Source organism: Phoenix dactylifera, chromosome 8 (assembly GCF_051530095.1).
Source record: "Phoenix dactylifera cultivar Ajwa chromosome 8, Ajwa_hap1_PhDact_Kaust_v1.1, whole genome shotgun sequence".
In the NCBI taxonomy this organism is placed as follows: Eukaryota; Viridiplantae; Streptophyta; class Magnoliopsida; order Arecales; family Arecaceae; genus Phoenix; species Phoenix dactylifera.
Genome location: NC_143197.1, coordinates 30,893,331 through 30,909,506, shown reverse-complemented (window position 1 = coordinate 30,909,506; position 16,176 = coordinate 30,893,331). Strand labels below are relative to the sequence as shown.

General features: G+C 39.8%; 2 protein-coding genes across 2 annotated transcripts; one reads left to right on the top strand and one right to left on the bottom strand.

Moving 5' to 3' along the window:
* Nucleotides 1–552: 552 nt before the first annotated feature.
* LOC103702845 (protein TONNEAU 1a-like) lies at nucleotides 553–9,469 on the bottom strand. The gene is made up of 8 exons (XM_008785436.3): nucleotides 9,251–9,469; nucleotides 8,255–8,387; nucleotides 7,583–7,671; nucleotides 7,352–7,474; nucleotides 2,551–2,684; nucleotides 2,440–2,465; nucleotides 2,200–2,356; nucleotides 553–930 (listed from the first exon to the last, which is right to left on the bottom strand). The coding sequence occupies exons 1-8, from the start codon at nucleotides 9,335–9,337 to the stop codon at nucleotides 876–878; spliced, it is 804 nt and encodes a 267-aa protein (XP_008783658.1). The 5' UTR covers nucleotides 9,338–9,469; the 3' UTR covers nucleotides 553–875.
* A 353-nt stretch (nucleotides 9,470–9,822) lies between these two features.
* Nucleotides 9,823–15,901, top strand: LOC103702846 (peptidase M1 family protein). Its single transcript, XM_008785437.4, has 4 exons — nucleotides 9,823–10,958; nucleotides 11,250–11,483; nucleotides 11,588–11,914; nucleotides 15,363–15,901. Exons 1-4 carry the CDS (start codon nucleotides 9,975–9,977, stop codon nucleotides 15,657–15,659), a joined length of 1,842 nt encoding a protein of 613 aa, XP_008783659.3. The 5' UTR covers nucleotides 9,823–9,974; the 3' UTR covers nucleotides 15,660–15,901.
* The last annotated feature ends 275 nt before the right edge of the window (nucleotides 15,902–16,176 follow it).

The following is a 16,176-nucleotide window of genomic DNA, read 5'->3' as shown; positions in this document are numbered from 1 at the left end:
AAGCGTCAACAATTTGATAATATGGTGAAGACCAAGCAAGATTTCTGCACCATGACCGATCACTACTGGTTTCAATGGATAAGCTTTCATGCAGCGCATAAAAGGCCCTAATCATCCTCACATTTTAGCAAACATTCCAGAAAGGACACATCCAGTAGCACTCCGAGACGGCACGTCATTATGCTCGCAAAATAAAGTTCGCAGTAAGACATCAAAACCTGCCACAGTATACCACATTTCACCCCCATGTAAACTCTAGGGTAGATAAACCTATCAATCATTTTTGACAATCATTGCAAAAAGAAACAATGAAAGCATGGATTGTACCAGCATCACACATGAATTTTAAACAAATAAATACCTGCAATTGACTGAAGAAAATTTACTGCCAGGACTTCCAAGCAAAGCAACATATATACAAGTAGAACCTGGGCCAGCATACGAGCTTCCAAAATGAAGCACTGGAAGCATGATTATACTGGAATCACTCATGAATCTTAAACAAAACCAAAATCCCCATAATTTGACTGAAGAATATTTACAGTCAGGACATCCAAGCAAAACACCATATATTCACTCCAAGTGCGAAAAATTCACCATACATAATAATACCAAATAGAAGCCTCAGCAAATCCTTTAACTAAATCATGCTCAACGGCATCCATGCCTAGCATATCAGGAGTCAGCTACAACGTGCTTAAATTGATATTTTAGACTGCCATCTGCGCTTAAATGCAGTAAAAAGAAAAAAAAAACACAAAATAAATTACCAAGAGCACATACTACAATCTTCCATAAACTGGCTTCTACATTTTGATATCATTCAGGCAAACAGAAGGAAGACAGGAAATTACAAACACAATCCACAAATGACACTAACGATCATCCACCTTGCCATCATCCTCCATGATACCATCATCAGCAGCATGCCTGCAGTCAGAATCCAGATGATAAAAATATAACAATATTTAATTTTCTTTCTGTGATTGAAAGGATCTAAATTGCCTGACAATATCATAAGAACCATGGAGAGGAAAACTTAGAACTCAAAATATCAAATTATGGAAGGTGGAAGACAGACAAAGTTGACAGCGGCCAAACTTCACCTTTTTTCTCCTTCCGGAATAAGCAAATGGAATGGGTCCTTAAACTACTGACTTAAAGTGTCTAATGCCGGAAACAGGATGCATTTTGAATTTTTGATGATGACTAGTTGATGGATACTATCTAGATGAATCCAATGAACATGAGACAAGTAGAACCATCAGCACTAAAAGTAGTGCGCTTGGAAACTGGAATCTACTGGAGAGTGAAATGCTCCCACATCAGACAAGCAGGGGACTTTAGGCAGCCTCGAATATACATAGCCCCAACCTCTGATTAGCTTAAGCTTTTGGGCTGGATTGCTAACATGGTATCAGAGCTAACAGTCCATTTTGTACATTCCAAAGTGTTGCCCTTTTTCAGGTTTCATCCCGCAGGTTCTCCACGTGGGAGAGGGTGTTGGAGAGTGCAATAGTCCACATTGGATAGGCACAGGACTTTACGTAGCCTTAAATACACATGGGATCATTCTATCAGCTTAAGTTTTTGGGTTCAACTGCTAACAGCATCCCCCTCCAAAACCCTATGCTGGAGACCCATCAGACACTAGGATAATCATGAAGTTGTGTCAGCAGGTTTCATAGATTGGCGAGGAGCTGGACACTACCAACATTGAGTTTGACCATCTGGTTTCATGTTCGAAGTGAGCATTTGTTCTTTTTTAAAGATTTGTCAAAGATGCAGGTATTAAAATAAACTTGTGAAATGTTATTTTTTTTCAATATCCTTAAGTTAATCAGAGAATCTGGATGAGATACGTATATACTGAAAGGCCTCAAAAAAATATCATTTAATATTTTCTATTATAAAATATCTAAAAATATATGTTATTCAGTTAGCATATTGTATCCTGCATATCCACATCTCTCTATTTCATCCTCTTGCCGAGCTAGACAATTGGTATGCATCTGAAGTTTGAACCTGATTCTTGTATCCATGCCCATTTAACACCAACTAAAACAACTGAATCAAAGAAAAGGTGGCTGAGTAACAAAGAAGAGACATATGAGGGCATTTTACAAGACACCATACTGAAAATAATGCATCTGATTTGTTTTTATTAGAAAAATAAAGATGCTAAACCTGAATATATACCTCCAAGATGTTGTCAAGTTCCGTGCTTTTCTGTCCAACTGAATGTTTTCTAAAGCATTTGAAGCTCGAATCACATCTTCTGAAAGCTCATCAGCATCATATCTCCAATTGTATTCATCCTTCCGGATGCTAGAAGCTGAGGAGCCTAATCTCCTGTCTGAAGGCAATAATGTTAGAGATAAAAGGTAACATAAAAAACAGCAGACTAGTTCCATAGATATATGACAGTTTGTTAGTTACCTGCTGACTGGGAAACCGGGACTGGCCTATCATATCCATGGACAAAATATTGAAACAAGTCAGAGAGGTTCAAAAACAGTGTCATGAGACATGCAAGACTTTCACATTTACCTTCCCAATGGAGGTAAGCCTCCAGCAACGGATGATGATGATGGCCTCCGAGTGTTTCTGGGCTCTGTGTTTGACACAGAGTCAGTCTCCATATTGATTATTCTCCTTCCTGCCGCTCTTGCTTGAGACAAGTTCTGTTTAGCATGATTCAGAAATTGAGGGGGAAAAGCAACGGTTATCTAAGCAATACACTTGGTAATTCCACTTGTCAATCATAAGAACCACATGAAGGCAATAATGAAATAGATACTGAATATACCAGAAAAGAGGCTGACACTACATTCAGCATGCCCAGTGTGTCTCAAAAGGTAAGAGATGACAGCTATTATAACCAACAAAGTAACTTTTGCCATCAGTTTTTTAAAATATTAACAAGCACAGCACCATCATGAGAAACAACAAAATGTCCTGTCAAAATTTCATAGATCACAAACTGACCACAACCAACATCTAAATATATACAAAAGATGGGGAAAAAGGGGATTGAATCTTATATTTAGAACCCAAATTTCCCTCAGTCCTCGTATAACCAGCTGTCAGACAAGAGAAGGTGAAATGTATTTATTCTGCACTAAAGAGAGCTCAGAATACTCAAAATTGTTTATCAAGAGAGGATACAGTGCAATAACATTGTATGAAAATGGCCTGCATGGCAACTGACAGCTTATTATGAGGTTTAGTTGGGACATTTATTCTTCTTGTTGCAAAGCATAGTAGTCTAGCTAGCTCCAAAGATAGATAGCAATTTGAATGACTCTGGCAAGCTCCAAAGAAGGAAAGGAGGAAAGAAGAGGATGGGTTGGTAGTTTTTAGGAGTAAAGTGGGGAGGGGGGGTAAGGGTAACAGTGTATATTGACATGTCAAGAGATACAAAAAGATTTCCAACTTGCAAAGCATGCTGGTATCTAATGTATGGATAATTGAAAAGCCATATACGAGGAAAATGATATTAAGCTCAGAGCAGCAAATTAAATATAGTTGATGTGATCCCTTATTTATTGAAATTATTATAATGAGAAAAACAAATATATAAGCCACATCTTCACTTTAGGAATGGGATTTGAATTAAGGCGGCATTAAACCTACAAGAAAATCAAGTATTTCTCAGTCTTAAAAGAAATCAAGACAGGGCAACCGCTGCAAACTGGTTGCCTTTGTTGCCTTGATAGCTGCTAAAGTATATAAATGTCTTCTTTTTCTTCTTCTTTCTCTCTTTTAATGCAGAGATGGGAGACCCATCAACCACTCATTAAGAAAACGAAGTTGGTAAAATCAGGATAATATGAGGACAACAATAAAAGATTGGAAAGGGTTCCGACTTGGGTTTAAGGTAGCAGTCTAGGAGTTTCATGATGAGGATATCGATTTCTTTGACATGTGGTCTGTAAAAGATGGTATCATTCTATTCTTTTATATAGAAATAAGTTTTTTTTTCAATCAAAAGAATCTAGAATGGATTGCCAATGCTAGTATAGGTGTCAATACATGTCCAACATTTGTACCTTAGCTAAACAGAAGTAGTCATTTATCATTGTACAACAGGTAAACTTCTTTACAATTATCTTACACAAAAAACATATTATGAAAGTATACAGATGCATGAAAAGATTGCAACTTGGAATGGACATAACAATTTTTAGAAGCATGCAATCATTAGATAACATTTTCATTTTTAACAAAGATATCACATAATCAGTCGTGTGTATGCGTGAAAATGTGGTTTGAATGTTCAGAACAGATTTCTTCATCATCGCAAAGCCAGCAATTGTTACCACAAAGCCAAGAAAAAAGAAGTTTGGTTTACGACAAAGTTTCCAATATTTATCTGGGTACATCTAGAGTAGCAATGAACAAGATATCTTTTCTTTTTGCATTTATCGGTAAGCTCTTGACAAGATACAACATCAAGTTATAAAAGTATCTTAAAGTGACAAATACTAGCATCATAAGGAGGACTTGTCTGCCTCATTGGAATACAATATTATTCAAAAATTGAAAAAAAAACATTCCTTACAATGATGCTCTGATACCAAAGTTGATGCAGGACAACTGCAAGAAGGAGACGGAAGAAGGAGGAAGAAGAGAAGATGAGAGGAAAGGAGGAGAACCAGACTTCTCATCTGGCTCTGGCCGTGGCTTTACACTAGGGTTTCAGAGAAGAAGAGGCTATTTTCATTCAATCATTCCATAACTCTAAACAAGTGCATGAACCCATATATATAGGATCACGAAATAACAAAGAGACGCCTACAAATAAAACAATCCTAAAATGAAAATATGCAAACAAGCCCAATCAACATAAAATAAAACAAAATAAAATAAATCAATCCAGCCACAACGAAAGTGGTTGGACCGTCCTTCTGCGACGACTGTGGCCCCGCGTAACAGACGGTTCGGTACTGGTGTCCGCACCACAATGGATGTAAATTGTGGAGAAAAGGGGGGGTATAGAATCTTTGATAATTCTTGTTTAAACAAGACCTGGTGATGGATCGAAGAATGGAGACCGATCCATTTAATGTTTCACTTCTTGTTCCTTCGTCGACAAAATCCCTCAAGATTTGCTAGCACCATATTGGTGTTAAGGATGCAAAATAGCATATCATAAAAAAAGGCAACCTATCTAATCACCTGATAAAGTTAGCACCATATCATACAAATCTGACCCTACAAGCATCCTAACTAGACCTGATAAATGTCTCTTAAAATGTGATGCCCTGACGACCTTAACAAGAATGAAAGAAGAGTCTGATCTAAATGAAATGGTGTCACCATTCTCTCAAAGGACGACATTTCACTAACCGGGGATCCATGTCAGATCCTAGGGTCCACAAATGTCCACTATAAGCATGGTGACTGTAAGCACGGTTGGAGCATGTGCTTGGTGCGTTCAACCTTTGCCTTTACATTCCACACCCGAGGAGTTACTTACATGACAAGAGATAGGGGTGGAGATAGATTTTGTAAAATTTGGATTGAACCAAAAAGCCTTCAAACCATGGTACGCCGTACCGGCCCAAACTGGGCGATACAGAACGTACCATACGGTATCAGTATCCAGTACGGATGGCATATCGACATTCGGTACGCCAAAATTTTTTTGCACTGTATCGTACTGGCACCGTACTAGTGTGGCACCGGTACGAGAATCGGTACCAAGACGGCGAATCTTGCTTCAAACCATACCCAACCAATTTATAATCAGATTAAAAAGATCAAACATATAGCCAACCCAATTATTTTATTTGCACATGTACCCAAATTGTCAACCCACTTGTAGGTTCAATTTTTAGTCCCATACCTTACAAAATTAAAACAAAATGGAGATAAGAAGAGCGGATCTAACGTTGGGCAAAAAAGATGAGATAGATAAACTGTATTAAAGAAACCATGATAAATCCTAAAGATGCTATCCAATCCAGCTCCCTGTTTGGTATATTTCATCCTCCTTCACAATTAACCACACGACCTTCCTAATCACATGAACCCAAGTCCCCCATAACCCCCTGCCAAAGTACCCTTGCTGAAGGAGCGTAGGACCAGGTTTAAGGGTCGGTCCAACCCATGGTGGCCCATCAGATACAAGGGCCAAATCCAAACTCAATCCATTTACAACTGAGTTGATCTCAAGTAACCCAAACACAGCCAATTTGTAGAAAACCCTGATCCAAACCTATTCATTTAAGGCAGGCTGGCAGGTCCAGGCCAAAAATTGCCACCCTTATTAGGAGATGACCTTCTCATTTTGGAGAAAGGAGGAACATTAAGTAGAAAAGGGCTATGGACCTTATTTGTTAAGAGATAAGAAAATCTACGAAGAAGAATTTAAGAAAATCGAAAACTGTAAAACCACAACTTGCTCTTACTATTGTTTGGATTAAAATTTCTGCATGTAAATATGACTACCTAAAAAAAGTTGTGGTTGGGAGGAATAAAGCTCACTTCCTAAGGTAAGGTATTTTTAGCTTAAAAACAGTTATATTAACCATCTCAAACTCTTTTAAGTTGGTTTTCGAATATACATCATGCACCTAATATAAGTTTCGGATAAATATCAAAGCAACCGAACTTTTTATTAATCCAAATATTTGGGATAATGTCCATATTGAGCAAGTGCAGATTAGTTATTGGTGAATAGGGCAACTCGAATGAAGGACATGCAAAAAAAGGAGGTTGGTTTAAGTTTGGTTTAACGATGATCTCCACTTCAAAATATTCTAATGGCTTACCAAAGCATGTGTGGGTTAATGTTGACAAGGAATTAATTCACCCTTGAACTATTGAAATTAAGGCACATATTTAAAAACTTGATCAGATATTTTTACCAAATAATTAGATATTAAACCCCTCTGTAGCTGCATCCAACTCGACAATGGCTTCTTAATATATTAAATTTATCAAGGACAGATATGGAAGGAAAAGATATTAATATGAAACACACTATACCGATGAGTGGATATGCTTATTTCCATGGATAAATCATTTAAACCCAAGCAGTCAAATCAAAGGATCCTAGAATACTAGATTTAGTTGAAAAAGCCCAAGGATACTAAAGCACCTGAGCCCCTGATTTTCCTTGTAAACCAAATACAAAATCTGAAGGACCTTTCTCTTTCTCGCTTGCTAAATCCTTTCAGCTTATAACCTTTTAAATATACATCATTATTAAAATAAAATCCACCAATGTTGTGTCTACATCATATTTATGCATCTTGATAGAATTCCCAGTGTATTCAAACACAAAAGTAAAACAGTAAATAAATAGCAATGAGTTGGTAAAGTTAGACGAGCAGAACCAGACCTCATATTTTAGATATCCTTCGAGAACATCTAAAAGTAAAGGACCACTTTCACCACCCCTATTCATGTCATAACCATTTTTGCTACTGAAATCTCTCAGTTCAGCTTTCCAAAAGTCCTTTGGCTGAAAAGCAAATAAAACAAAAGAAGGTAAACTTGTTATCCTAATATTTTTATAATCAATCTTTCTAAAATAGCATTTCTGAAAAAGTAGAATAAATTACATGATTACCAAATTACACTCAGGCAAGTAAACTTTAAGTGTGTGGCCTAGCTGGGCCCACTCCAAGTATTCACATATTAATGCTGTAAGTAGCCTTCCTGCAACAAGTAGAAGATATTAATTAACATACCTAGAAATGAGAATTAAAAACTAAAAGAGGCTGGAACAGAATTTACAAGCAAAGAGAAGCAAGATTTCAACTCTTTATCCAAGTAATAGTTATTACTTCTATTGAGCTAAGATTAGCTTGTCTAGTTCTAAGTTTAGCTCAAGAACATATGATGGACTTAAAATCAAGCTGAAGTCTGAACGAGGAGAATTTAACAAAACAAGTCCAAGTCAAACAAGGTTACACTGGACTCGATTAAATCACAGAACAGCTTCCACAATATCAGATGATATAAGTTACAAGATTGTGTCTAAAAATACAGAGCCAATTTTAATAGTAGATGGAAGAATCAATCTGGTTTGTAGCTTAAATCCTTTAATAAAGCTCTATAAGTTTTATAATCATGTTGTGTTGATAGTTTACTTGGGTTAACATATGAAGGTCGAGTGCTTGTAAGTTTAAGTAGGCACAATACCATATCATTTAACTGAATTGATCCCATACAGCTGAACTTCAAAAAAATATAAATCTGACGAATGATAGACCACATTTGTGGAAGCATAAGCAGAAACCTGAAGAAGAGGCATGCAGCTGCTTAGCAGGATCATTGCAGCTACCGAGCAATGCAGGAGGTACGCCCTCTTCATTTTGAAGAACCTGATCCTCTTCTTCTATTGCCTCAAAAACACTTGCCCTAAGCTCAGCCTAACACAATAATAGACACAAAATATAAATTCCAAATTAACATTTCAATAAGTAATTTTTGGATATCTAAATAATCTCAATGTATGCTGTAAGGAGTACCACCATATAATGAATATGGTTAAAATTTTTAAAAGATGAGAATTCATACAACGGGATCAGAACAGTGTATATCGAATAGAAACATGAAAACAGCATACACGATTAAAATCTATAGTGGAACCCTAATGGAGAAAGCAAATTTCAGCATCCAAACGTATCAAATCATACTCCCATATTCTTAAAAAAAAAAAACCGAACTTTTCTTTGTTGAGTCGTCACTAAATTTCCGGACACAATTCCACAGACATACTCAGATATTTTGCTATGCCATGCAGCCATAAAAATCAGCGTGCAATCAGAAGAAAGAACCCATACAATAACTCAAATCCATTAGGAATTAGATCACAAGCATGCATTAATTTATACTTTTAATAACTTCCAGAAAAGCATATGGTATTTGCTTCTTCATGGCTAGAAAACTATAATTAAAGGCCAAAATTAGTCCTAATCATTACTATTGTGCTGCTACACTACAGCATTTGCTCACAATTAAAAGAAAACAAGAGATGAAAAAGGCCCACTAAACCCTATAGCAGAATCAGTTCAAAAAAACACAAATCCATCCATTCCGACATATCTCTTGGGAAATATTTGTTAATCTCCAAATCATACAGAAAAATTAAAAAAAAAAGGAAAAAAAAACGAAATTCAAGAGGTGAAACCCTAACTTTCTTTCCCGAAGAAAGAGAGCTGATTCGTTCTTGCGAGCCCTAGAATCGATGCAAGCAAAAGAGAGAGGGGAAATCAGAGGAAGGCGGGATTACCCTAATCTTGGCGAGCACACCTTTCTTTTCCAGAGTGCGAGTAACGAGGGTCTTGAGGTCCATCATCTCCCTCGCGTAATCGTCCATCTCGCCCTCGCTCTCTCTCACTCTCTCGTCTCCTTTTCTTTCTTCTCTTCTCCTCCTAAGCCCGCCAGATCTCTTTCCTCCTCCGTTCTGTGTCGCCTCTCTTTCTTTCCTTTCGCCCTCCTTTCACCAAATGTTATAGTAACGGTCTGGATCCTCGCCACGTCATTTACTGTTCAATTGCAACATCCGTACAATATCTGGTACTCCGCGACGCTTTGCCTGTCTGCAATCTTGACGGCTGTGATTCAAAATAGACTTACGTGTTGCATAGAGCTAAAGTCGTCACAGTAATTGCTGAGTTCAGTTCATCAGAAAGGAAAAATGCAGTCGCCCCGTTTCATCAGAAAGTGCGGAAACGAAAAGAGGTAAAAAAAAAAATCGTCGCAAGCGTTCGCAGGTGTCCCGAGATGCAACCACGTGATATCCAACGGTCGGCGTGAATCGTAAGCCCGTCGATTCCGTGAAAGGCCAATGAAACGGGATCTAAAGTTGGTAACTGTCATTGCGATCACCTGCGAACCCTTTCATCGTACCTCCGAGCTCTCAAAACCCCCGTCCCCCGACTTTCCGGTCGTCGCTTCTGCCACGATCTCGCTCTCCGGAAGGAAGAAAACAAGAAGAAGAGAAGAGGGAAATAATGGCTCCTTTGGACCCGCACTCGTGCGCCGACGCGAGCCAGCCATTCGCGAACCACGTCTCCCTCACCCTCTACCTGGATTTCGCGACGTCGACCATCCTGGGATCCGCCCTCCTCACCCTCCCCTCCCCCCACACCGGGCCCCTCACCCTCGACACCCGCTCCCTCTCAAACCTCTCCGCCCTCGACCCCCTCTCCGGCTCCCCCCTCCCCTTCTCCCTCTCCCCTTCCAACCCTGACCGCATCCTCGGCCAAGCCCTCACCGTCTCCCTCTCCTCCCATTCCTCCCTCCTCCTCACCTTCTCCACCACCCCCGCCTCCTCCGCCCTCCAGTGGCTCTCCCCCGCCCAGACGTCCTCCCGCTCCCACCCCTTCGTCTTCACCCAGTGCCAGTCCATCCACGCCCGCTCCATCTTCCCCTGCCAGGACACCCCCGCCGCCCGCATCCGCTTCTCCGCCAAACTCAACCTCCCGCGCCCCCTCTCTGCCGTCATGGCCGCCGCCCACCTCGCCTGCCGCGACCCCGCCCCTGGCGACGCCGGCCCCGCCTGCCCTGACGCCCTCTGGTGCGCCCAAGGCCGGGTCGTCGAGGAGTTCGCCATGAACCAGCCCATCCCCCCCTACCTCTTCGCCTTCGCCGCCGGGGATATCGGCTTCCGGGACGTCGGCCCCAGGACCAGGGTCTACGCCGAGGGCGGTACCGCCGTGCTGGACGCCGCGGCCAGGGAGTTCGCCGGCACGGAGGAGATGATCCGGGTTGGGGAGGCGCTGTTCGGGCCCTACGAGTGGGAAAGATTCGACCTTCTGGTGCTTCCTCCCAGCTTCCCCTATGGCGGGATGGAGAACCCCAGGATGGTGTTCCTCACGCCCACCGTGATCAAGGGGGACGCCTCCGGGGCCCAGGTTGTGGCGCACGAGCTCGCCCACAGCTGGACGGGGAATCTCATCACCAATAAGACCAACGAGGATTTCTGGCTCAATGAGGTACCATTATGAAACTTAACCCCACAAAATTCCATTTTTCTTCGTTTCTTTTAAAAAAGATTAGATTTTTCTCCTTCTTCTTCTTCGTCTTCCTATTTATGAAAGATTGGATTTCTCTTTTATTTGCATCCCCAAGATTCGATATTTCTTCTTCATCATCATCCTGATTCTATAAGGTTAGATTTTTTTCCTCGTATTTGCATCCCCGTTTCTTCTTCTTCTTCATTCTCTTTCCATTGCAATGTATGAAAGTTTGGATTTTTTTTCAGTCTCCATAATAATAATTTGTAGGGATTCACTACATATGCCGAGAGGAGAATTGTGGAGGTGGTGCAGGGAGAGGAGCGGGCAGCTCTAAACAGTGGAATCGGTTGGAGAGGTTTGAATGAGGAGATGGAGAGGTTCAAAGACAACATGGAGTTCACGAAGCTGAAGCCGAAACTTGCAGGAATCGACCCGGATGCTGTCTACTCTCAAGTGCCATATGAGAAAGGGTTCCAATTTCTCTTGCGCATAGAACGCCAGGTACCAGTTGGAATGTGCTTGTGTTCTCTTACTCCTATTGGTTAAAGACTGCTCAGAATTTGTTGGATCCATTACTTTCTTTCTCATCTTGTGTTGATTCTTAGATTGGTCGTCCAGCATTTGATGAGTTTCTGAAGAAATACATATCCACTTTTAAGTTCCAATCAATAGATACAGAGACATTTCTTGAATTTCTGAAGGCAAATGTGCCTGGAATAGAAAATCAAATTGATCTTAAGCTCTGGGTGGAGGGTACTGGGATCCCTCCGGATGCCATGGAGCCAGTGTCAACCATCTATGCAAAGATTGTGTTGCTGGCAAAGGATTTTAATGCTGGAAGGATGCCGAGGGAGGACGAGGTGGCAGACTGGCATGGGCAGGAATGGGAACTTTACTTGGAGAATCTGCCCAAAGCTGTTGAAGCTTCTCAGGTACTGGCTTTGGATGATAATTTTTTGCATGGTTGTACTTTTTAATGGAAAAAGTAAATTCTGCAGTGATTCCAATTAACACTGAGTTGCAGCCACGTTGATATATACACATAATTTTGGCCTGTGGCATTACTTAATACTTGTAAATGCCTGGTGACCTATAGGAGGCTAGTAGTTGAAGTTATTATAACTTAGTGTTGCATGAGATGTTGATACTCTCTTCAGTTGTGCCAGCTCAACCAACATGATTTTTTGGTGACAAGACAAATTTGAGACAGTGCTTTGTCTTTACCATGTCAGTGGCCTTGTTTTCCTTAATCCTCTTAAATTTGTCTAGCCTGACATTAAACCTAATGGTTTATCTAGTTACTGATGTTCACAATGATGGACTATAGTATTGAAGCTGGATATAGTTTGTCTCTTTCTGTTGTTTGGTACAATATAAAAGCGAACCACCTGTGCTCGGAATGGCCGGTCAATCAAAGACTCCATATAGAGGCTCCTGGTTCGCATATTGAATGATCAGTGTTGAACGTTCTTAGGCTAATTGTGCTAACTCACCATTTTTCTAACACCAGCTGTTCTGAATTCTTCTATATTTTACATATTTTACATTAACGTTATCTTGTCAATCACCATATAATACTTGCCAAGCTCTTTTCCTTTTTTCCCTCTAGATAGAAGAAACTTGAAAGTAGGGAAAGTTTTGGTATGCCTTCATGATTGTTAAATTTGAATAGAAATGGGTTGATCAAGGCTGGAATTAATTGGTTTCGACCACATACTTATGACTACTTCTTAAAGATGAATACTTTCATTTGATATTAATGTAGCATCTTTGAAAATCATGCCTTCAACTTTTATTCATGTCAGTTTATGTTTTGTTCAATTGTGGCATTTCTCCATATAAAAACCTCATGAGATCTTTGTCTCATATGTCAATATCGTCTCAGTTGATCTTCCACCACTCTGCATGTCATTTTTATGCCTTTCTTTAGTCAATTGCTGTATGATCATACTGGTGCTTAACATTATCCTTTTTTGCTTTATTACTCGTTCATCTTCTCATTTGCTCCTCAACAGCAATATCCACAAATCATTACAGATATATGCAACATTGCTACCTTACTTGTAGAATGATGGCATTAGTCTTAGGCATGTAGTTATCACAACACTCTTGAACCTCGCTTTGATACCTTGATGCTTTGATCCTATATATTTATAATAAACATGACGATATGGTATATCTATACTATCATTTTCTGAAGTCTCTTATTTTTTTCCTTTATATCTCTCTCAGTTTTATATTTCGTATTATTTCATTCTAGGTCTTTCAGTTTTCATACTTGTACATTTTGATGATTATTCTTACATTCTGTCAACTCGACTAACACTATATTATCTGTGAAATGCATCATGGCACCTTTTCATAATTACTAAATCAGCTTATGTGCTTAGTTGTAGCAATGCAAGGGTTGTAGGCTGTTTTTTGGAGTAGGCATATTTAATAAGAAACCAACATGTTTTTTAGAATGTTGGTTTCTTATTGCTTATGTTTCTATAAGCCAGCAGTCTAGCTTATGTCTGTTGCATATGTTGCGCAGACTGATAGATGAAGAATTGGTTAGTTTTCCAGGCTTATTTTGTTGAGAAATCTATGTGAAGATGGTTTTGTTCCTAAGCAGGGATAGGTATGTGTCTGATGGAAGGAATGAGAGTGGTTAACGGCTCTAAAATTCCCCTGCTAATAATGCTTGTGTAAGAGTATAGAGCAAGCATGGTAATTTTCTTATTCAGTTCTCTTGTTATTAACCATGGAATAGAGGGTCCATTTGCTATATAAGAGAAGGTTTATTATTTATTCTTTTCAAGATCTTGTGAGGATCTAGAACTTAATTAATAAGAAAGAGGAAAGTCCTGCATTTTTTTCAGAAATTTTCTTGATATTTTCCTGGTTTAAGATGGCCTTAAAGATGGTGACATCATCTTCTCTTTAATTTGGAATGTTCTTTTATTTCTTTATTATTGATTACAATGGAGGTGTATTGACATTTTTTATTCATCTCTTTCTACAAGATCACTTTAGCATGGCCTTGTGCTTCTGTAAGGTATCTTACTGAAAGAACGTCACAAAAGGAAATTTGTCTTGGACCCTAACTTGTCTTTCCTTGTATAATACAATTTATCTTGAGTTTTTGCTTGATATGTCCTGGCTACAAGGAAAGCAGGGAACAGTTGATTGTAGTTTTCTACAATTTGGTATTTTTTCTCTTTTATAATAAAGTCATCAAGCCACTTGGTTTAACTTACAGGCAATAAAGCTGCATTTACTTATGAAATTAAGGCAGGACATCAGTTAGAGGCATACTTGTGTCGCAGACATCAGAAGAGAACCACCCAGGCTAATAAATCTATGTGGCACTTTTATTATTAATCAATGTGGGACTATGACAATCTTCCATGCCTAATCTCATGACGCCCTTGTCACAAAAGAGAGGGGGGCCCTTCCATGGCTCAGATCCTACTCAACCCTACCCGGTCCTCCTCGACCATGATAGCCCTCTGTGGGGGGCCCACATAACTAATAAAGGTTGTGACTCACAATGGGCTTGGCTTTGATATCACTTGCACAAACTCACAACCTAAAAGTTTAAGTTGTTGGGAGGGAGGACCAGCCCAAACTAATAAACCCATGTGGCACCCCTTTTATTAGTCATTATGGGACTATGACACTTGGCATATGTGCGAAACTATTTAGGAGAGTTCTAATTTGGTGTAACAAATGTAATCCAGAAAAAAATCAGGGATGTTTGTAATCTGATTGCTGCCTGAGTTAATTTGAATCATGAGAGAACTAGCCATGAAGAACAATTTGAGAACTTTCTCCTATTTCATTTCTCCACCTATCATGAAGCTGATTGCTCTAAAGGCTTTAGTGGACAGTGTCGAATCCACTGTATGTTATGGCCTTCCGCCAGTCAGAAAAGACCACATGAATAGCTGCATCCCCTTTTAGCTTGTCTGAACCTCTGCTTGACCTTTTATGGCTGCATCCATTTGGGCCACTGACGTGGCCAGTTGCACATTGATTTGCTCTAGAGATTTCTCCAGGCACCATCATGATTTCAAGGGAATTGTTAGAATACAGGGTGATGTATCAGGATAAGGCTTGTTTTGAGTATCAATTCTGATGTATTCTGCATTAAGCCACTGTCTCAAGGCTAAATTTTCTTGCACAGCCTCTTGGACTAATTCCTTCTTGTTCTTGATGTTTTGAAATCTTGTTTATCTGTAAGGTGCTTTCTCTGCAGACTTGCTCGATATCCCACTTGGAGATCCTTGACTGCCACCTCTTTACAAGCATTTTAACTTGACATATGGAATAATTGAATTGAAAAATGCATCTCAGTTCATCCAAAAACTGCCCCATCTTCCTTTGTTGGTGCAGGTAGCTGCTCTAGATGCGCGTTATCGGCTAGCAGAATCCAGAGATTGGGAGGTGAAAGTCGCTTTCCTTCAATTGGCCATCTCATCTGGATGTAAAGAGTACTTTGGGGAGGTTGAGAAGACCTTAAAGCAAGTGGGAAGGATGAAGTACCTCCGCCCGCTGTATACTGCTTTGGTGCAAGGCACCGGAAGGGACGAAGAGAAGATGTTAGCCAAGAGAATCTACACAGAGGCTCGTGACTGTTATCATCCCATTGCTCAGGGTGTTGTGGAGTCCATCCTGTCTAAGCATAGCTAGCAAATAACTGCCTGCTTCTGCCATGCTGGAAGTGCAGATTTTGTGGCGACTCACTTTGCTTTTGCCCATAATTGGGAGGAAAACTGTTCTAATATTCTGCTTTATGTTCACCTTGGGTGTTGGTTAATCCTTAACCTTGTATCTCTCTGAAAAGATGGTGGTGTTATTTAGGTTAAAGCTCTTTGATGTTAATGACTTCAAGCATCGGTTACTAAATGAAACACTCTTGCTTCAGAACTCAATTCTTTGTGCTTGTATTGGACGTGGATTGAATGCTTTCATCATTGAAAATATAGTAGTGGAGCACATCCCCTGGCCCAATTTAGATTCGTACTGTTTCTTTTTGCTAGTTGAAAGAAGCTGACATGGATTGCTCCTAAATGAATGGCATTGACAATCACTGAAAATGAGATCCAGCTTATGTTCTAGCTAGCTGGAACAGCCTATCTTCTGCCATGCTGGATTAGCAATAAAAAAATATCGAACACCCATCTTTCCCAGCCATGGTTTCATAAGG

Bases quoted from the DNA above. Each gene is read 5' to 3' on its own strand.
- LOC103702846 (XM_008785437.4), top strand. From the start codon at position 9,975: ATGGCTCCTTTGGACCCGCACTCGTGCGCCGACGCGAGCCAGCCATTC. The intron at 10,959-11,249 runs GTACCATTATGA...AATAATTTGTAG, and splicing joins AGGATTTCTGGCTCAATGAG to GGATTCACTACATATGCCGA. The intron at 11,484-11,587 runs GTACCAGTTGGA...GTTGATTCTTAG, and splicing joins TCTTGCGCATAGAACGCCAG to ATTGGTCGTCCAGCATTTGA.
- LOC103702845 (XM_008785436.3), bottom strand. From the start codon at position 9,337: ATGGACGATTACGCGAGGGAGATGATGGACCTCAAGACCCTCGTTACT. The intron at 7,475-7,582 runs GTAATCATGTAA...TTTGCTTTTCAG, and splicing joins ACTTGCCTGAGTGTAATTTG to CCAAAGGACTTTTGGAAAGC. The intron at 2,357-2,439 runs GTAACTAACAAA...TATTGCCTTCAG, and splicing joins CCCGGTTTCCCAGTCAGCAG to ACAGGAGATTAGGCTCCTCA.